General features: G+C 39.0%; 1 protein-coding gene across 1 annotated transcript in view; it reads left to right on the forward strand.

Moving 5' to 3' along the window:
- The first annotated feature begins 2,097 nt into the window (after positions 1–2,097).
- The window catches only part of GSPT1 (G1 to S phase transition 1), a 29,309-nt gene continuing 9,675 nt past the window's right edge, over positions 2,098–21,731 (forward strand). Inside the window, exons 1-8 of the mRNA XM_082490646.1 lie at positions 2,098–2,511; positions 13,685–13,732; positions 14,148–14,189; positions 14,888–15,115; positions 16,283–16,316; positions 17,890–17,967; positions 20,322–20,502; positions 20,861–21,015. Of these exons, the coding sequence (XP_082346772.1) occupies positions 2,211–2,511; positions 13,685–13,732; positions 14,148–14,189; positions 14,888–15,115; positions 16,283–16,316; positions 17,890–17,967; positions 20,322–20,502; positions 20,861–21,015 (1,067 nt within the window). The 5' untranslated portion in view covers positions 2,098–2,210. The remainder of the gene's footprint in view (positions 2,512–13,684; positions 13,733–14,147; positions 14,190–14,887; positions 15,116–16,282; positions 16,317–17,889; positions 17,968–20,321; positions 20,503–20,860; positions 21,016–21,731) is intronic.

A 21,731-nucleotide genomic window follows, 5' to 3' on the forward strand; every position in this document is an offset into this window, starting at 1 on the left:
GCACTCCTTTGTTTCAGATGTTGTTACCTTGTTTCCATACTAAATGAAATGTATCAGATACCTACTGGTTAATAAATGTCACATAACAAGCAAAGGTTAGTATTAAAAAACAACAACCAACCAACTCAACAAACAAACAAAAAACCCAACCAACAAACCTCTAGTAAGTGTAGACTGCTATATTGAGGTGTTCATTATTATACTACCTGCTTAGGAAACTTTTCTTATTCCTGTAGCTCTCCTTCTAACTGCTTCCTCCCCTGCTCTGATAAAAGGATCATATCCTACTACTGCTTCTATCCCAGTCCTCAGTGGGACTGCATATGACTTTTTTTTTTTTTTTTTAAACAGAAACATGATTGTCACATAGCTGAGAAACTTACTTGTAGTTTAACAAAATTCTAAATATTACAACAGGAATGCAGGTGAGAATCTTCCTTAATTTTACTCAACTTTGAACAATAGAGGCCCTGGCAATGTGTGTCCTAAAACTGGAAAGGAGATCTGCACCAGAGAATAACCAGAGAGCGGCTTTCACGAGGTCTTTAAAATTCATTCTTTAGGCTCTGCTGAGGGTAAGCTCTTGGTGCTTGAAGGAAAGACTTCCACTTAGCAGAGGTGTATAGTCTTTCATTGTGAGTTACATGTTTTTATTTCAAAATTACCTGTGGTGTTGATGGGGATTTAAAAAAAAAAAACAACAACTTTTATAAGTGCTACCCTGTACACTAGTGTTTTCCCTGAATATGATCAGCTGGAAGCACATTTAACACACATGTATTACCTGCCATGTAGCATTTTCTGCTTGTCAGGGGCACACATGTTGCTGGTGGCGTGTAGCCAGAAGCCATCTGGTTCCTGTGTCAGGATTGTGTTACGTAAATGCCACTTTGGGGGAATTTGTGTAGTTCTCCAACCAAAACTGCACCAGATTTTCTACTGAATGGAGATCTTCACATTTTAGTTCTAAGCCCGTCTGCTTTCAAAACAACTCTGTAATCTGCCCTACAGTGTTCTAATATAAATAATACTTTACTTCAAGCAATATTTTGGGGTGTGTTTGTTTTGGTGTTTGTTTTTTTTTTTTTTTTTTCATAAGTACTAATAGTCCAACTAGTCAAGGGCCTCAGTACTTGACAAGTCCTACTGATTTGGCTTAACTGTGAGGGATTTAATTATTTATTTTAAATAATACCCAAGTCAAAGTGTGCTGTAGAATTGCCAAATTTGGAACTTTTAATGCAGCCAGTCAACACATGGCTGGACACGTATGGAAACGTTTGCTCTCACCTCGCGTGAGAGCACGCGTGCTCCAAAATCTTCATTTGGGAGGTTTACTGACCCCACACCAATGCCCTCACTGTGCTGTCACTCCGCACCGACGCTTTCTAGGACTAAGTAGGTAAAACTTTGCACAGATTAACACTAAAACGAGCACGTCTTCACCTGACTTCAGCCGCCGAGTCCTTGAGGGAGGCGGGAATCCAGTGAGGTGACACCCCCCGCCGGGCCGACTCTCCTCGGTTGGCGGCCCCGGGGTTTCACCGGGACACGTTCATCTTCCCCCGGCGAGGCAGCTGCCCCTTCTCATCTGAAACCACCCTGGCGTGGGCTGAGGGAACGGGGAGCTGCCATCCGGCGGCGCTGCCTCCTCGCAGCCTTTGCGAACTGCATTTCCCAGAGAGCTGGGGGCAAGACGCGAGCGTGGCCTGAGGGAGCGCGGGCGCCTGGCCTGCCGGGACGGGTAGTTCTTGTCCCGCCCGAGGCGTTGGCGCCAACTACATGTCCCGTCTCCCCTCTCCGGAATTGGAGGCGGAGACGGCAGAAAGGAAAGGCGAGCGCAAAGGCTGACAGGAATTGTAGTTTCTTAACGCGCAGAAAACGCATGCAACTACATTTCCCATCTCTCCCGGGGTGGGCCACGAGGGGATCGCGCAAGTCACGATGGGCGCCGTAGTTCCCGCCCCTTGCTGCGGCCGTACTGGGGGATGGGGCCCCACGGAGCTAAAAACTACTAAAATGGCGGCAGGGGAGGCTGTGGGGAGGGGGTACGGGAGCTCCGGGAGGCCATACTGCGCTCGCGTCGGGGCGGTGGAGTACACGCGGAATCGCCGGAGCGAGTGCTGAGTCGGTGCCGCCGCCGGCTTCCCCCTAACCCCGGACGCTGGGAGACGCTTCGAGGCCGCAGAGGCTTGTGGGGCAGCCACAAAATGGAGGCGAACGGGAGCGGCAGTGGGAGCAGCAGCGACTCGGCTCCCGACTGCTGGGATCAGGCGGACATCGAGCCGGGCAGCGGCGCCGGCCCAGCGTCCGCCCCGCCGGTCGCGGAGGCCGAGGCCCAGCAGGAGCTGCTGGGGGCGGCCTTCAGCCGGCAGCTGAACGTCAACGCCAAGCCCTTCGTGCCCAACGTCCACGCCGCCGAGTTCGTGCCGTCCTTCCTGAGGGGGGGCCCGGCGCCCGGCCTGCCGCCACCCTCGCCCCCGCCCGGCCTGCCGCCGCCGCCGCCCCACGGTAACTGCCGCGCCGGGACGGGGCTGCGCTGGCGGGTGGGCGCTGAGGGCGGAGGGATGGGGGCCATGTTGGAAGGGCGCGGGGCCGTGCTGCGGAGGGGCCCGGGGCGAGGGCTGTTGGGCCCCCGCGGGGGAGGAGGGGAAGGACCACGCGGGGCTGGAGCGCGGCGCGGAGGGCCTCCGGCGGGCGGGCGAGGGAGGCGGACCGGGCCGGGCTGGGCTGGGCTGGGAGGTGGCCGGCAGCCCGGGGACCGAGTGGGTCAGGCTGACGGGGTGCGGGCGGGGCGCCCAGCGGGCAGCGCTGGGCCGGCGAGGGGCCCGAGAGGCGACCCGGCCCGGGGCGGGGGGGGAAAGCGACCCGGCCTGAGGGCTGGGGGGGTCCCGTCAGCGAGGGGCGAGGGCAGGCGCGGGGGGGGTACGCCGAGGGGGAGCCTTGCGCTGGAGAGGGGCTTGGGGAAAGGGGCGGGGGACGGCGGAGGAGCCGTGGGGCGTTGGGGAGGAGCTGGCGGAGGCGTCTGGTGCGGCCCCGGGAGTTTGGGGGGGGGGGGGCCTTGAGAGGGGGTCTGCAGGCCGCCGCCTTACAGCCGGGGTGGTGGGGACTCCGCGGGTGTGCTGCGGGAGACCAGGCCGTGGTACAGGTATGGTGCTCAGGGAGCAGCAGCGAGTGGCCTGGTCTGGCTGCGTGCGGATCCCGTGTGGGTCTGTCTCCCTGGTAGCTTTACGCGCAAAGTGTCGCCCATGACGGGAGGAAACCACGTAGCTCTCTTCTTCCTAAAGCGCTAGAGAAGTTATCGAAGGTTTTGGTGGCAATCAATATAGTGTTGCTGGGGAGAACAGCACTGCCTCAGCCACCAGTGGTTCAGATGTATTTTAAATGTATTTTTGAAGATTATATTAAGTAGCTATTTTTTTCTAATATAATGCTGATAAATGATTAGTAGGGAAGGGAGGTTTGTCCGCTGGCTTCAGTCAATGGAATAACTTGAAATTTACCCTGCTTTTAATTTCAAAGGATCTTTGTGTGCACAACCAATGTTTATACTAGATTTACTTTGCATATGAGAAATTAAAGGAGAGCTACTTTTTAATGTCCAGCTCCAAACTGAAGGTCTTTCCAAACGTCAGACATACTAGTTAACTTTGTGGTAGTATTTTAATGTCACTCCTGCAGCTAAGGAGTTTGAGATCTGATTGAGTGTGATAGTTCAACTCCTTCCTACTTTTTTCTGTAATTTTCTGTATGCCTATGGGTACAATATGAAACAAGCAAGTATTTCAGGTATTGATTATAGTAATTTAATTTCGCTAAAGCAACTACTTGTTACATTAGGTTTGTCACAATTTCCTGTTGATTGTGGCTTATTATTTATTGTGTTTTGATTTAATATATTAATTAGTCTTGCTCTCCCTAGTATCTAAAGCTGTCAGATGTTAACAGTTAAAATCTGTAACTTTCATATGTGAAACTTTAAAATTTTCATAACAGAATATTAACCCATTTTGTGTTAGAGCAAATGTTAGATTATGTGTTTTCTACAGCTATTCAGCACTTCTGATTTTAATCAGAAATTACAGCTTATGTGCTCTGCAGGCAGGAAATATGTAACTGCATTAAAATATACTTCCAAGAAGCCATGGACAGACTCTTGGATTCCATTTAGAATAGATGTATATGTTAAGGTTCACAGGTGTAAAGGTAGTGTAGATAGCCTGAGGCTGTGCTGAACATGTGATGCACCTTTGAATAATCTTCAGAATTAATTCTAGTGTGTTTTTCAGCCATTGAAACCTGAATCTTAAGTCTTTTTTTAACTGTGGAATCAATACTGTGACTGAAAACTTTCTTGGGCTTTTGAATGTTATTGAATAACTGGTTTTTTCTCCCTGGTTACTTTTGTAAGGTTTCTTCTGAGGCTTCCCTTTTTTTTTTTTTTTTTTTTTTTTTTTTCATTTTGGTAGGATTTAAACTATAATTCCTCACCTGCTCATTATATTTATTTTTTTCACGCTCTCCTTTTCTCCACTCCCTTGCTACTTCTGAGGCCTGTGATCAGTTTTGACTTTCTAGAGACTAGAGATGACTTTACTGAAGGCTTCCTGGTCAGCTGGAGTCATTGGTATAGCTTTTCTTTCCATCTTAGTTGCTGAGTACATTTCCTATGTAGTGCTGTAATCTACCTGATTTGAATTCACCTTGCTTCTGTATCTTCTTTAAGGTTTAGAATTTTGCGTTTCTATAATTAACTTGGATGTGCTTAAGATTAAGCAAACAAAAATCTGCAGTTAAAAACAAAAGTTTCTTTCTCAACTGGAATACTGTGCTTGTTATGTACTTTTCCAGGTCTGATGTATTCAGTTACAGAAAATAAATTACAATCTTGTCCTTGCAGATGTTCATATGAGGTGAGAACTACTTTCCTGGCTGGAAGAACTAGGTGGAGCTTGCTCTGGAAATAAGTCAGAACAACATGTGATTAAACAATGGTGCTGAATAGGTTACTTTTCAGTAACCCAGTTTGCTTTTGCTCCCATAGGGAATTAGGTGTTCTGTGGCATTCATTCCTCATTACATTGTGAAGAAAAAAAAATATTTCTATTTATCATCTGTATTAAGGTCTGTACAAATACTGGTTTGTACTGGGAAGAATCTTAATTAATCTTGATTCTTAGGAAGAATCTAAAAAGCTTGCTGTCAGTTTGAGGAGTTAAGTTCTAATAACTGTTCTTCTTGGAAGTTTCTCTTGGTGAGGTTTTGTTAGAGTCATAATTTCTCAGTAATTCAAAGGACGTTGTAGATCAAGATAAATGTGTAGTAGCAGCATGGTGTATAGAAAAATTCCACAGAACTCATCTCCACTGTGTGGCTGTAGTGTATAATAGTGTTTCATTATATGCACACTAACTTCATGTTTTTAGTAATTTGTGTAAAATGCCTGTCAGTTATGTTTAGAGCACTGAAATAATGCTCACAGAAGCCATTTATGAAACAAGGTATTAACTTTCTAAAATTGGGAAACTCCTGAGACCTGCATTCCAAATAGTTTACTTAAAACTTCTGTTTTATGCGTGCTTTCTTTTGATTTCAAATTGTACATTATGGAGAATATCTGACCAATGTTTACCACTAATAGAATTTTTGCTTGCAGATAGCTTCAGAATTAATTTGGAATTAAATTACCATTTGATTATATGCAAAAAGCATATGATATTTAAATTTTTGAATGTAAGGAACAGATGAAAACCAGTGTGTTCCAAATGTTGTAGCTGCAAGGAGTTGCTTTTGTCGAATTGTGTCCCAGTCAAACTCACTTGTGTAAAATCTCTCTTTGTTGGATTCTATTGAAAATGTGAAATAGAGACTTCTCAATTTTCTATCTGCCACAGACATCGCTGTACCACAGTTCCTTCCAGTGAGCATGTCAAGTATGTCAGGAACAAGTTGTGCTTCTAGGGAAACTTACTGTAGATAGCAGTTGCTGGACTAGCAAACTCAACTAAATTAAGGCAAGGTATGATAGTAAAATGACAGTAGATTGTGTTAGGGCCGCTAAACATTCTTAATCACAACTGCACCTTGCAGCTTCACGGTTCTGTAGCATGTAATTGCATTTGGGTGGGTTTTTGTTTGTTTCTATATCAAGGCATTGTTCAGACGTGTAAGGGAATAGTTTAAAAACTGCGCGCACACACAGATTAATAAGATTTCTAAGTTTTGGTTGGATCTCAGGTATGATAGAAGTGAAAAGCTTCTGAAAATGCAACATCAACTTGCGTTCTTGCGATTTAACTTTTGTCATAGTTCTTGAATATTCAGAGGATTCTTAGTAAAAGTGATCACAACTTCCTTGTATGGGCTTTACTATATTTTATGTTAGTTCTTCTTCTTTTTTAGAAGTTATTTTTAAGTATTCACTGTTGACTTTGCTCGGAGCAGGAGACTGAACCAGATAACTTCCTGGGGTCCCTTCCAACCTGAATTATTCAATGATTTGAAGTATGCAGTGGATGTGGTAAGAAAAAAGTATCATTAGTACCAAAGTAACAAGAACAAAAAGTATGTGACACATAGTAGTTAGTGCAAGGAAAGATAGCATTTATCATTGTGGTGGTATTAGTGCTACTGCTTCCTTTAGTAGCTCTCTTGACCACTTCAAGTAAATTTCTGAATGCATTTTTTAATGATTGCAGTTTAAACAACTTGCACCTACATACAGCCTTGAGCCAAGCAAACATCTGGCTTAAGATTCAGTGCCCTTTAGATTGCTTCACTCCCTGTATATCCTCACTCACCTGCAGTAGTCACTTTTGAAATAGTTACATTCAAGCAGCTGGACATCCTCAGCCTTCAAATGCTGTAAATAAACGGATATAGCATCTGTCTTTCTGGTTTTCCCTGCCCTCATTTTTCTTGACCTTGTAGGTATCTGGGACATCCATATATTCTCCTCCCCCCCACCCCCAGCAAATCAGAAACAAAAGGAGTTTCAATATATTCTGCTTCAGTTCTGAAGCCTATAACTGATCATCATTCTACTCTGGAAATTATCCGTACTATCGTGTTCCCCAAAACCGGTCATCTCTTGTTTTGCACCATTTTCTGTAGACTGTATTTTAAAAGTGTTCAACAGTTCAGTCCTCAAGAAATTTCACTTTGCATATGAACTTTCTAAGACAGTCTTGTTTGTAGTAGTCCACCATTGAAGAAGCTATCATATTAAAGCATTACATCATTTACTCATATCAACATTTGAACATTTGATTTCCACACAAGTAGGGTCTTGCTGATGCTGCTGTTAATACTTCAGAACTGCTTATGTGACAGCAAATCAGTGTCATATTGTGAATGCTGGTATATGGTATAAATTCTTATTATCAAAAAAATCTTGATTTGAGTCATCGCTTGACTGTCTAGAGCAGTGTTCTTCTGTATCACCTTTTCTAGACAGATGAGCTGCGCAACCTCTTTTAAAACAGTCAGTGCAGAGAAAAGCTGTATGTCTTGGCACTAACTTGCCAGATGATCAGATATAACATACCTGTGTGATGCAGTCAAGGTGCCAATATATTACACAGATGTCCTTTGTCTACATCTGAACTGTCCCTAGGAAGGTAGCCAGGATTGTGTTGCTCCTGTTAGAATAATTCATCACACTTGTGGCCTTTGCATGACTCCAGTAAAAGACAGACCACTGGGAGCCAGCTCTGGACTAGATGAACTGTCCTGGAGTCTACATGCAGTCTGTTGAACGTGTGTTTAGCGCCCTGGTTTGGACTTGATCTTAAAAGTTGATTGCTCTATTAAAATAAACACAAAAATAATTTAGGATAATTCTTGGATTCTATTAGTAATCTGGTTTTACAATTCCACTTTCAGAATTTTGGGATTTCTCTCTTGCTTGCATGTTTCTCATCACGAAACAAGAGAAGCAGCTGATTGTATGAAGCTAAGATATATGTTTTTATTTTGGGTTTTCATTATGAAAGAATAAAGCAGACAAAATTTCATCAGTGAAGTTTATGACTTGAAGAGGTCTATATGAAAATGACACTGATTGAATTTCAGTAGAAAAGTTAGTTTAGGACAGGTAATGCAATACCAAGAATGTGTTTTCTAGAACAGTCTGAGAATTTACATGTACATTTTACTCTTTTATGTGTAAATGTTAAGATCCTGAGCTTAACCTGCTAAAAAATCCATGGTGTGCTTCAGTTTGGTTTTGGTTTAGATTTCTATTCCTACTGGGTTATGAGAGATCTTTGTTAGAGAGTGGAATCCCTAACTGTTCTAATAGAGCTTGATTTCTTGGCTATCTGTCTCAAAAATCAAGTTATCAACTGAGCACAAATACTTGGCCTTAAGGAAAAGCGTTTTTCGTTGTATTGTCTGAAAATCCCCATAAGCTTTCTTAGACTTGGTTGTGAAGAAGCATGTTGGTATTAGATAAGATAAACTTAAGGTGTGTCCTCACTGGCAAAGGAAAAATGTGGGTCTTTTACTAAGCTAACTTGTAGTGAAATTCTATAAATACAAAGCCAGTGCTGTTGTTTTTTGTGAATTTTACAAAGTCATGTTAAAACTATTAAAGCTGCTCTAATATTGGTGCATTTTAAAAACTGAGCATACATCTCTCTGTTTCCACCGGTGAAGCTCAGGCATAGGCTATGAAGCAGGGCAGAGGCAAGGAGAAAATCATTTGGGGTTTAAGTTAACGTTTGAAACAGCCGCCTTAATTACAGTGAACTCCTGAAAACCTTTTCTTTCTGTATTTTTTTTTAAATACTGAATATGAAATACTTTGTTTAGCTCTAGCACTTATTTGTGCTTAAAGTTATTTTTTGTGGGGTTTTGTGTTAGCTAAGAATCTCTTGGCTTTTTTTATTTATTCTGATTTTCATGCTCTATGTGTTTGACTTGGACCTTTATTTTTTACTCTGGTGCAGGTACCCTTTATGCTTTCTTTAAAAAAAAAAAAAGGGGGGGGGTCTATGTCAAATATCTGTTATATAATTCATTAAAACTGTTGAGACTATATGACACTTGTGTAAATATGTACTGAACTCACCTATTCAAATTGCACATACAAAAAGTTGATGGGAATTCTAAGGTGGATGTCATGTATTTCTTCACTTTTTAGCCTTCTTTAGGGACATGGTTTAGTGGCGATTTTGGCAGTGTTAGGTTGGATTTGATCTTAAAGGTCCCTTCCAACCTAGACAATTCTATGATTCCAGGAGTTCCTGTGAAGCAACTTGATGCCTGTATTGGAGGAGCAACAACAAACTCAGTATGGAGACCATCTAAGTTTTGTAGATGACACTTCTTTCAAACTGAATTTGCCTTTGTTCTTTCTTTTTTTTAATCTCTCTCTATACTCTGTTGTGCAAACGGTTTCATTAATCCCATAGTCTCCCTCAATTGTCAGGTACCAGTACTGTCTAGGTTTTTGTCACTCCAGCAGCAGAGCAGTCTGGGAGCTGTGAGTGCTTCCATGCATAGCAACAAATTACAGCCTCTCTATGCCGTGAAGGCACTTGTGTTGTGGCTCAGGTAACTGCTTATGAGGAGTGACCAGTTAACCCCTGAACAGTATCTGCTTGTTAGACGTCTCTTGGCTTATTATGTGCGTTTGGGAAATACTGCAGGTTACATAAAGATAGAAGTTGTCATTACTGCTTAGTACTTGAGTTTTACTTTAATACTGCATTTTAACTGCAGTTCTTCTAACATTGATTCCCAGTTTACCAGCTATACCTGTTCTATAGATGAAAATCTTGCTTCATTCTAATATAAACTTAATTATTAAGCAATCTTCTGTTGTTTCTGTACAAGCATTCTAAACTGTTAATGCTGTGAAGTTCCTGGCTTATATTTTTTTAAAACAATATTTTCAGAGGTTGAGTGGTAACTTTTAATTTGTTCTACCTGTGCAGCTTTGGTTATTGTACAACAAAAATGCATGCAAGTACAAAATTTGATGTAATAGACAAAAAAGTCGTCAGCCATGTGAATGAAGTAGGCAGAGTGGATTCTTGCAGTGTTTCTTTAGGACATTAGCTGTATTTTAAAGAGACCAATCACCATGTTTTAAAAGTTGCACAATTTTGGACTTGTTATTGGGAGCGTGTGTATTCCTCCAGTGAATTTTATATTAACTAAAAAAAAAAAAAAAAGTATTTTTTACCTTGATCAGACAAGAGTCTGAATTATGTAATGTCCTTGTCTGATGGTCTACCAGTAGATAAATGCAGCATGTGTATCCATTTTTGCCTTTGGCATTCGCAACAAAGATCTTCCCAAAATGTCCTAAGGCTCTGATGTTCAAGAAGACTAAAGATAAACCACTCACTTCGTGTAGTACAGTGAATAAGGTTGCAACAACAGTTCTTGACTTATGATTTGAGGAGAGATGGAGGATGCTATGTAAAATCTAATTGTTGTTTATCACATGTAAATCCAATAATTTGAAGCATTACTTTAAGATTTGGCATCATGTAAGACATGTTCTGACTTCAAAACCAGATTTCATACAAACTACATTTTGAATCCTATCTGAATAATTTTCACAGATGAGGAGCTAGAATTTTCAAGCTGAACTTGAAATGTGTTACAGATTTCTCTAATTTGTGTTTATTTTTCCGTATGATGTTTTTTACAATAATAGTAAACTTTGTTAACCAGAAATGTTGCTAGTGTCCTGGAAAAGGCAAAATGAAAAACGTTGCGTATCTACTGCAATGTTTTGGAGAGATAGGGATAAGTTACAAGGACTACTTAGAATCTTTTTCCGTTTCCCTCATCTTTAAAGGTATTTTGTTACAATGACTGTCTTTATCTCATGGGCAAAATAATCAAGGTTACTTCAGTTCACTGGATTTGTCCAGACATTTTGCCACAGGGACAGTGTGGAGACTACTTCTCATATCCCAATTCAGTATTGAGTCCTAGGTAGTAAGCCTATCTTAACTAGATTCAGAATTGTCATCTCATTTTCATGTGATCCAGAGATTCCCTAGGTGTTGCAGAACTGAAACTTCAAGATGAAGTGTGTTTTTTCCTTGAATTACTGAGATTGTCTTTCTGTCCTGTCTGTCATGGCACTAGTAGTGCCCTCCCACCTGGCTGATATGTTGCTTCAGAGTGCCGATCCACCCAAAAGCTGGTAAGTTCTTCATTAGTTCAGGTTTTGGTCAGACCAGCTCCCTTTGTGGAGATTCAATAGTTATTTGTGCACTAGGGCTGATACGGGAGAAGAGATGACAAAGAGCAAAATGTGGCAACTCAAGAGTCTAAGAAGCAGTAGGACTGCATCCTTCTTTTCAGATGATTGTCTTAAAGGCATACTTCAGACAATCTGTTCATTTCCACACAGAGCAAGCGGTAAATCTGAGCCTTTAAAGTCAAACTTTTCTCTTGTATATTTGTTTGTAATGTACCAGTGCCTGAAATAGCCTGAAATTGTTTATCAAAAGTAAACAATTACTGAGGGTGTGTTTATTTTTATCACTTCAAGCCTGTTCTTTTCAAATTTAAGATTCTTTATTTTTTACAATGAACTTTCATTTTAGAGTGGGGGTTGTATTCCTTTTCTGCTTTGAAGGAACAGTGTATGTTTCACAAGATTCAGTGTCCTCTTTCAAAGCATGTCTGCCATTTCTGTACCAAAGTGACTAGAATTTAATAAGTGGCTGTGGTCATAACTGAATATCTCTTGCGCTTGATTGTGTGGCATTAGTACTGTTTAGGATCCGTACACAAACTGTCTTACTGATTCTCGTGTGCTAGATTCATACTAAACTTATCAGATGTTAACCTAAAAAGGTCCAATTTCCTACCTCCTCTCTGTTATTGGTGAAGAAACTTCTTTTTCCTGTCTGTATGCCTGCAGAAAGTAAAAACTGAGTTATTATAAATGTTGTTGATTGACAATGTATTTCTAAGGAATTAAATAACTCTTCGACCACTTTAGAGCTTCTGTTTCAAGGCAAGTGCATAAATACTGTCATTTAATACATTTTTTCATTATGGGCAAACTTCAGGAATGAGATTAAAAGCTTTTTGAAATGATCTTGTAATGAAAATGTTTATGGATCCCAACCATAGCGTGTGACATAGCCAACAGTCTTCCGATGCGTTACAAAACGGAGGCTTTGGGTTCATACCTAGATTCTGCGTCACCTGCTTACCGCACTCATCAATGGGCTGATTGGAGTCTTTTCCAGCTCTCAAATGGGAGTAATATATCATTTCTTACAAGGAATTCCGAGGTATTCTATTCTTATGCTTTTACTTACTATATTAAATCATTCTCTTAAAGTTTTGTTCCTGTGGTTGGGACCCTGGAGTGCGGATCCTATATGATATAACATGGGAGCATAGGGAACCTCGCTCAGCACAGTCTCCTCTCCCATGTTGCTGTGTCCCCTCGGCTGTTTGCTGCTGGTCACTGGGTGTTGTGCTGTGACCCACATTCACCCTGCCTGCAAGCTTTGTCCTCTGGCCCTCTTCCAGCTTTTGCAGCACTGCTCCAGTTTATAGAAGTCTGCAGCAAATACGCAAACAGTGCGAAAGCAAAGAGGCTTAGAATCAGGTCCTTCTCTGTATGGTTTTGTTCTTTTGAGGGGATTTGTTCCATCTTTAGGTTCCATCATGCATATAGAGCAAGTAATGCTGTAAGATCTGTGTTTTTATAATGGGATTGAAGGAGAGCTGGAGTACAGCTAAATAGAGGTATAAATTTGGTATGTGGCTGAAAAAAATAAGATGAACTTGTTTTAAAGAAATATGAAGTTGAATTTATACCAAGAGACAACTAAATAGGTTAAGGTTTTAGAGATAATTATAGAAGGCCTCTTGATCATGTGGAATAACGTTCAGAAACATCAAATGGTGTAATTGATAATTGGAATGTATTACTCTTAGTAGGTTTAAAAATCAGTTATACCTCAGCATATAGTTTAGTGGCATGGTTTAGTGCATGAAAAGGTTAAGTATTCTATCCAGAAAACATACTTGTGGCTTTGATATGCCCATGGCTGATGAGATTGTCCTTCGAGTAATGTGTATATATTATGGTGTTTAAGAGGAGTGGTAAACTTACCAGGCATATGAATGAGTTGATCATCTCTTGGCCCTAGTAAGTACAGAAGATCTTAAGAACTTATTCTTAGTAGTTTGTTTCAATTCTCTACTCAATGCTTATGTGAAATTGAGGTGCAATAGCATTGTAGGTATGCCTGTAAGCTGGAGCTAGCAGAACCTTTCTGTCTGGTTGTGACACCACACATGCATTGTTTCTTTGGATACAGTGAAACTGGTTTGACACTTTTAAACACCAGTCAGATACTAACACTTAAAATAGCCAGCATGTCCAAAAAGGATGGGCAGGTGAAATACTATGTATAGAAAAATTGCTTCCTTTAAAACTTGCTTTAAGTGTATCTTTCCATGTGAGGGGAAAAAAATGAATTGTTTTTAAAACTGCTGTTTTATTTTCACAGGTTTCAGGCAGTTCTGTTCTTTTAGAATATTTGTGCTTGGAGGCTATATTTAGTACGGGGGGGGGGGTGGGCGGGCAGGCTGTTTTTTCTTGCAGTAAAGTTGGGAGATTTATGCCTAAGTGTGGGAATTGGTTAAATTAGTGTATTTTAAAAGTTGAGTTGTTTTTTTTCTGCAGGTGCACCTGTAGAGACTTCTCCAGAGGAGCAGACAGCCTCTTGTGAAGGTAATTCTTTTTGTGTGCTGATGGTATGCAACACAGCTCCATTAAACATGATTTTTTTAAAAATTATTGCAAAGAATTCCCTTTTTAAAATCTCTGTGAACCTTTTCCAGTCTCCTTGGTCTTTATCTTTATACTACTGTTGTAAGGCAGTGTGGTTATCTGTGGTTATTTACAATTTTATAGCCAGTTGAGCAAGGTGTAAAAAGACCAAGTGGTTTATTGAAGGTCATAAAGCTTGCATGAAACAGGATTTTAAAAATTGAATCTGTGTATTAAATAGCATTGGCAAGTGCACAAACTTCTGAACTATCCTGTGATTAATTTAGTCACTCTGTTTTTCGTTTTTCTTGATACCGTCATGGTAAATATGTGTCCTTAATGATTCCGTTTTTTTTTTTTTTCTTTTTTTCCCTAGGTTCAAATGCTGCTGTTAACATGGAAATTTCAGAATCTGTTGGTAAGATGAGAATTGTTCCATTTCACTATGATAGTGCTGTAAAATACTACTATAGTACTTTTGCTGAATCATTGCAAACAAAATTTAAGAATACCTTATTGAGCCTTTGCATTTTTGGTCCTTATTAATTTTCATTGTGGTTTTATACTTAGATTAGGAAAGAGGTAATCAAATACTAGTATGCATTGACAGGTGCAATTGCATTACTTAGATGCGGAAAAAGCATCATGGTTTTATTAAAAAATAATTTAATACTATAATATAGTCCCATTAATATGGGTGAAATGGTGATTAACAGAAAATGTTAAAGTGATCAGTAATGTGAGCAATCAGAACGTGGAAACTGTATCTTTCTCCTTTTATTTGTATGGCTTTTGAGAGAACTTAAACCATTATACCTCCCCTTTTCTTTCTAAATGTGTGGTAGCATGTGTCTGTCTGTGGATTCAGACGAGCATGATGGTCTGAGTGGATCTTCAGATTTGTTTTTTCCTTGTAAAATTGTTGCCTTGTTAAAACAGAAGTCTCTTAATCCCTGTGAATCATAGTTTTCTGATGTCAGCACACAAGCTAGTTTGAAAGCTCCTGGTAATAATTTCAGAAACAAGTAGCAGTTGCGCATTTTTATATAGGAAGACATTAACAGATGCTTTTAATTTCATTATCTATTTGAATATATCTAATTGGTTAATTTTTAGTGGAAAATGGAGAGACAGAAATGTCCCCGGAAGAGTCATGGGACCACAAAGAAGAAACAAGTGAAGCAGAGCTAGGAGGTGGTCCCACAGGGGATGCAGGGCCTTCTGAAGAAAGCGCTCAGGAAATGATGGAAGAGGAGGAGGAAATACCAAAACCGAAATCCGTTGTAGCACCACCAGGTGCTCCTAAAAAAGAGCATGTAAATGTAGTATTCATTGGGCACGTAGGTAAGTTGTAAGTGAATGTGAAGTAATTGGATCTTTGTGTTGTGTATTATCTAGAACTTGGAGGATTAGAAATTAATACTGCTCTTTGTAGGGATGTGCATGTTCACCATGTCTTGGGGTTAATAGGAGCGTTCATTCTATTCAAGCTGCTCTGGGAAAATTAAAGAAGGTCTTTCAGGGGTAGAGTGCCAAGGATAGAGTGCTTGTGTTCTCTTGGTCACAAGTGTCTGTGTTCATAATTTCTCGAGTACCTGCTCTGTTGAGTGCTTAAGTGACACATATGAGTTGAGGATCCAAAGAACAAAATTGGAAAGCAATGTGCCTTTTCTGCTTGTTTTAAATATTTTCAGAGGGTTCTTATTGTTATTAAATTCAGAAATTATTCTTCAAAATATTAAAAATTGTAGAGCTATAAACAATAGATCAACATAATTCAGGGTTAAAAGAAGCATTTATAGCAAAATGTCCCAATTGAATAGCTTCAACAAGCTTCAGTAATGTCTTAGACACTTAAGTGTTAAAAGTACAGAATTATTGAATCATGAGTCACAGAATCACAGAACGGTTAGGGTTGGAAGGGACCTCAGGAGATCGTCGAGTCCAACCCCCTCCCAGAGCAGGACAGAATCGCAGAAAAGTGATAAAAGTTTTACAGTAAATTCTGTATTTTCATTTGTATAGTCTCTTATCACCTTAAAAGTACTGTAACTTAGTCCTCAGGTAAATTCAGAATGGAGTCACACAAAGCAAAGAGGCAGTGGGCAAGGGTACATCCAATATTGAAGAGCAGCCTACAGAGGTTAGAGAGAAGGGAGAAAGGAAGCAGGGAAAGGGATTTTACAAGAGCTTCCCACACTCTTAACCCATGCTTTCGCTGGGTCACTGCTTGTTGGGTGGGGTTTTTTTGTTAGGATAATACCAAGTTTATGTGTGTGAAAACATAGTTTTCAAAATTCAGTGTAATTGAATTGATAATGAATTATTGTGGAAACAAGGGAAGCTGAGAGATGCTTAAAAAAACTTAGATTACATTTTAAAAAATATATCTTTAGAAATAAATTAGATTACCTTGTTTGTTACTTTCTTCTTTCTCTAGGATTTTCTTTTAAACTGTGAATGACTTAACTTTTATTCTGGATTTTGGTTTTGTTTTTTTTTTTTTTTTAGATGCTGGCAAGTCAACTATTGGAGGACAAATAATGTAAGGAAACTCTTAAATAAAATTTTCAGACTTCCTGTTCGTTCTTGTGAATTTAAATAAATCAAGTAAAATGAGTAATATTTTCTTTATGGCTTTAATCAGCATAGATTAATATTTTTATAATAAAATTTTACTCTTCCTGTCAATTCAGTTGCTTATTGTCTTTGGAATTTAATTCTAGCAGTGTCATGGTTTGGCCTCAGCCAGCAACAAAGAACTACGCAGACGCTCGCTCGACTCCCACAGCCGTGGATCTTTTGATTGAATCTTTTCACTATAGGAGTTTCACTTACTTAATGGAAACAACTATGCAAAAGCATACATTATTAAATTTAAAAAACTGAATCCCTTTCTTAGAAAAAGACTCTCTTTTTCTTAGTCATTTTAAAATGCTATTTGAAACTGCTTTATACCCTTTTTAAAACTCTGTCCTTTTTGTGAAGATTAAAAAAAACTGAATAGCCTTATTCCCTGGTGCTAACATTGTCAGGCATAATTTAATTTCAAAGTGTGAAATTATGATAGTTAACCTTTTAAGTGCATTTTTTAGAAACAGTAGCTAAAGACTTCAGTATTTTTATGAGACAAAAGTAAATAAATGCAGCTAGATCTTATGGTTTGTTTAAAAAAAAAAAAGTTAGTAGTACATGAAGAAATAAATGCTGTCCTGCTTATGCAAAGTATTTCTATAATTTGAAAATAATATTCTCAGCAGGTCTTGTCTTGGCATTTTCATCTTGTTTTGTTTTCACCAAACTGGAATGCTGAAATTGTCATGCTACATTTAACCTTGTAGTTCATACTAGAGCAAATTAGCATTTTATTACCTGATGTGTCTGAGTATTCCCCTTTCACAAGGAGATGCCTATTCTTAACACTCCTAACAATGTGCTATGTTCATAAAGCTTTTTGTGGTCTTTCATTTTTGCAGAATATCACTTTGTTGTAAAGAAAAAAAAGAGAGAAATCGGTGCTTGTACCAACTTATTCATTAACGCTTTATTTACTGTTACCATTAATCTTCTTTATAAACTAAGTAGATTACTATTACTAGAAGATCAGGTAGAAATATCTGAGGGGAAAAATGTGAAAATTTTAGTATAATACTGTACACTACTCACCTACCTCTTAATAACTGAAAGATCCCTTTTAAAGTATCAGTTTCCTAATTCTACCTAAAAAAAGAGGCCAAAAATATTTTTCATTACATTTCAGAAATGTGGAGGTTTTTTTGTTAAAAAGTCTCCGATCACAATTTTCACTTAATTTTGAAATATTGGATTAGTCTCAGAAACAGACTTAACAGATGTAGTTCCTTTTCAAACCTTGCCTCTGCACGACACTTTACAATTAGGTTTAAAAAAAATTCCTCATACTTCTGCTAAAGTGGTACTGGTGTACTTTTACATATCAGATAACAGTGTGTCTTTTTGTGGAGGAAAAAAATTCTGCTGCTGCTCGCATCAGACTTCCAGTTTTCAAAATAATCTGTAGGGAATGTATAAGTATTTAACTATTTGGAACTATGTTTCTGCTTATGTAAAATTGTGTGCTTTTTTTTTTCCCCCCATAGGTATTTGACAGGAATGGTTGACAAAAGAACACTCGAAAAATATGAAAGAGAAGCTAAAGAAAAAAACAGAGAAACATGGTATGAACTTACTGAGGATAATGGCATGCTTTTGTCTTTGTGCTGTGATGAAAATGGGAAACTGTTTTTTAGTCTCTGTCCCTGTAGCACTGGCTTCCTGCTGGAATGGTTTTCAAGTGTGGGGAGAGGAATCTTTTATTTTTCTCCAGTACTTCTTTAACTAAAACTATACAAAACAGTGTGATTTTGCTGCCTTGGTTTTTTTTTTTTTTTCCCTTTTTTTTTTTTTGTGATTTACATTCCAATGCTTTGGTAAACCTAGTTGTCTGGTAAAAAGGAATACGAGGCAGACACTTTTCTGAGGCAGCTCTTGGAGTTGTTATATCTGTATGTCTTTAACCTGTAAACAGCAGAGAGGTATCTAAGGGACAGAGATCAAAGCTGTCAGTTTGGCAGACATGAAAAGAGAGCAAGTGAATAGTTTGGGCTGTATCATTTATTCATATAAAAATGAGATATAAGACAGGATCCACAGTTCTTAAGTTTCCTCTAGGCAAGAGGATGCTGCTGTTATGTGTGGCTTGGGGGGGGCTCTTGTTTGTTTTGGGTTTTGTTGTCCTTTTTTGGTTGGTTGGGTTTTGGTTTTGTGTGTGTGTATACAGCACATACAGCAGCCTGCTTTCTCCTTCAAACAACTGGAAAATTATTTTCCTTTTGGAAGCTTTCCATTTTTGGCTGTGGTGGAGGAAAATAGGGATTCAAAGGGCTCTGGAAAAGAAGCAGCTAAAGACTTTTCTTAGGGGCAGAGCAGCAATGGGGTACTCAAGTGGTGGGCACTGACCTGAACTAATTGTATTACGTGTGAGAGCAGGGGATAGGACGGTGACATGTTTGCTTGAAAGAAGAACATATCATCCCTCTGTTGGGAATTGACCATAGTAATAAATATTCTGGAACCTTCTTCAAAAACTCTGGGCAGCTTGAAAAGCCGATTTTCTCCTCCTCTTTTTAGGGAGTGAGTAGCAGGAAGTGCCTCCTTGAATGCTATTCTTATTCTTTAAAATATGTCATGATATACAACAGAAAGTATGATGTACCTCTGTGCCATTGTCAAAGATCTTGTTAGCTTGCTTTATATGTTGAGAGTTTTGAAATTTGAGCAGCTTTACTTTGTGATTCAAAAAATTGTCAACCTTGCACTACAGTATACATTTCAGTCAGAAATGCATCTTTCCCTAAAAAAAAAACCTATGTGCAAAAAAGGAGTGCTTCCCATCCAGCTACCACACAGATTCCTGCTTGACTCTTGTTAGCTGAGTAAAGCCTGATTTTTCAGCTTGGCTGAAATCATCCAGAAAGACGTGTCATGATGAAGATTCCATGTAGGAGCACACATACTGGTACAACCCAAAAGCCATCTAGCATGTTATCTAGACCTAGACGAGTGACAAATAGCTACTGCCTGGGGAAGACTGTGATTATATATCCATAATTCCCAATGTTTAGTGCTTTCTCTGACTCGGGAACCTGTTGAGCTGGAAAGTACATCTTTGTGTTTAGTAGTCCCTGATCCTCCCTCCCTGATCACTGGTCAGCTGAGTCAGCAGTGTCTCTTCAGACATTATCCACTCAATACAAAAGGCAAGCTAAAGATCTTCATAAGCTGCTGTTAATGGTGAAAAATATTGGTATGTTAAGCCAGTTCAATTTAATTATTACTACTTTTCTTCTCCTTAGTGAGAGTACCAGTTTTTTTCTCTCCTTTCTATTCACCGATTTTCACAAAACCTGAAGGAGCTAAATAATCTTTTTTTGAAATTCCAGTTCATCTGTCTAACAAATCTAATTTGTTTGTCAATGGGCCATGGGATAATTAGGAGCGGACAACAGTTGATATGATCAAAATATCAAAGATGGGTGGGTGCGGGGAAGGTGGTGTCTATTTCATAGCCAACTTCTGCTTAATATGTGCAAACAAATGAGAACTAATAATAATAGTTCTCATAATATGAATATGTGCATATTTGAACTAATTTTTTCGTTAATTATGCTGAGAAAGAGGAATTGTTTTGTATTTGATCCAGAGGTATTTTTCAAGCTGAGGCAAAGCCTAAAGTTAGATCATACCTGGAGAACTTGGTAATTGAAAATTGTTTTTTAGAATTGCATCCTTCTAGGTATGTGAGGGAGAGCTAGCACTGGGCACTGCAGCTCACTGTATATACACAAACCTTTCAATAGAAGGTCACTATTGGTCTTGGAAATGCTTAAGTTCAGTAATGCTGAGGTGGTTAGAATAGCTGAGCAGAAAAAAAAGACATTTTATGATAAACAAATTATCATACATAAATTTAGTAAAAATCAATAGAAAAATAGAATATTTGGGTTGCTGTTTGTTTTTTTTTTTTTTTTAGGTACCTTTCATGGGCCTTAGACACAAATCAAGAAGAACGAGACAAAGGTAAAACAGTAGAAGTGGGTCGTGCCTATTTTGAAACTGAGAAGAAACACTTCACTATTCTAGATGCTCCTGGACATAAGAGCTTTGTTCCAAATATGATTGGTGGGGCTTCTCAAGCTGATCTTGCTGTGCTGGTAAGGACAAATCAGATTCTTTTATTTTGGATATACTGTGGAATTAAGCTTTTGATTTTTATTTTTTGTTTGCTTCTTTACCCTTTTAGTTAGTTACAGTGGGCAAATTTTTTCAAATATTAAGTCTACTAAGTTGAGTGTTTTTTTTGAGTAATGCAACAGCTTCATAAAATTGTCCACAGGTGATATATGTCAATGCAGAAACTAATGGGTAATATTGAGGATATAGCAGTGTATTTTGAAAGCTTTTACCAGTTGACTACTCAAAGTTGTTTTTGAATAAGGCAGTATTATCCGTTGTCAATTGTTCTGTTGAGAGAATTGTAGAACTTTTATTAAAATGTGTATTTTTAATTAGGTTATTTCTGCAAGAAAAGGAGAGTTTGAAACTGGATTTGAGAAAGGCGGACAAACAAGAGAACATGCCATGTTAGCAAAAACAGCAGGTGTAAAACATTTAATAGTTCTTATTAACAAAATGGATGATCCAACTGTAAACTGGAGTAATGAAAGGTGAGTTTAATATTTTTAAAATCTTCATTAAAAGCTACTGAAATAAAATAATTTCTAAGTAATTTTTTGCATCCTGTTTTTGCTGAAAGAGTGGTGGACTAAAGACAGGTTATCAAAATTGTGGGGAAGACAAGCATATTGCCTAGGACAGTGCCTCTCAACTAAGCTTGAAGTTCTGCACTAATTTAAAACATCCAATTTCAACTGTTTCTATCTGTGCAGCCATATTTAACAAATCCATGCATTCTAACATAGCTTAATTGTTGACTATGAAACTTCATATTGAACCTAGGAAGCAACTGTTTTCTGTAGTTTAGTTTGCCAGATTCTTGATTGCTTGGCCACATTTCTGCTAAACTCCTAGCTTAAATTTGGTGAGAACAGCATTATCCTGTTCACGTTATGTGTCCACACTGTACTATTTGGAGTTGTTCTTTTATGATTAGCTGAATTGAATAAGCAAATAATATTTTAAAGTAGTTCATGATTACAGTCTGAGAAGGGGGGAGGGAAGGCATCTTGCGATGATACAGGCCAGGTAAAAATAGCTAGAAAGTCAATATGTAATATTTAAATAACTAATGAAAAGGATTAAGTTATTCTTTTCTCCCTTAACACTCAAAAGTTACTAAAGGGTTTTAATTTTCCTAAGTGTCAAAACTTAGATCTTTTTATGGTTTGTCATGCCTCTCTTCTCACCCTTTTAAGCTGGATGC

Source organism: Vanellus vanellus, assembly GCF_965231255.1.
Source record: "Vanellus vanellus genome assembly, chromosome: 14".
Classification (NCBI taxonomy): domain Eukaryota; kingdom Metazoa; phylum Chordata; class Aves; order Charadriiformes; family Charadriidae; genus Vanellus; species Vanellus vanellus.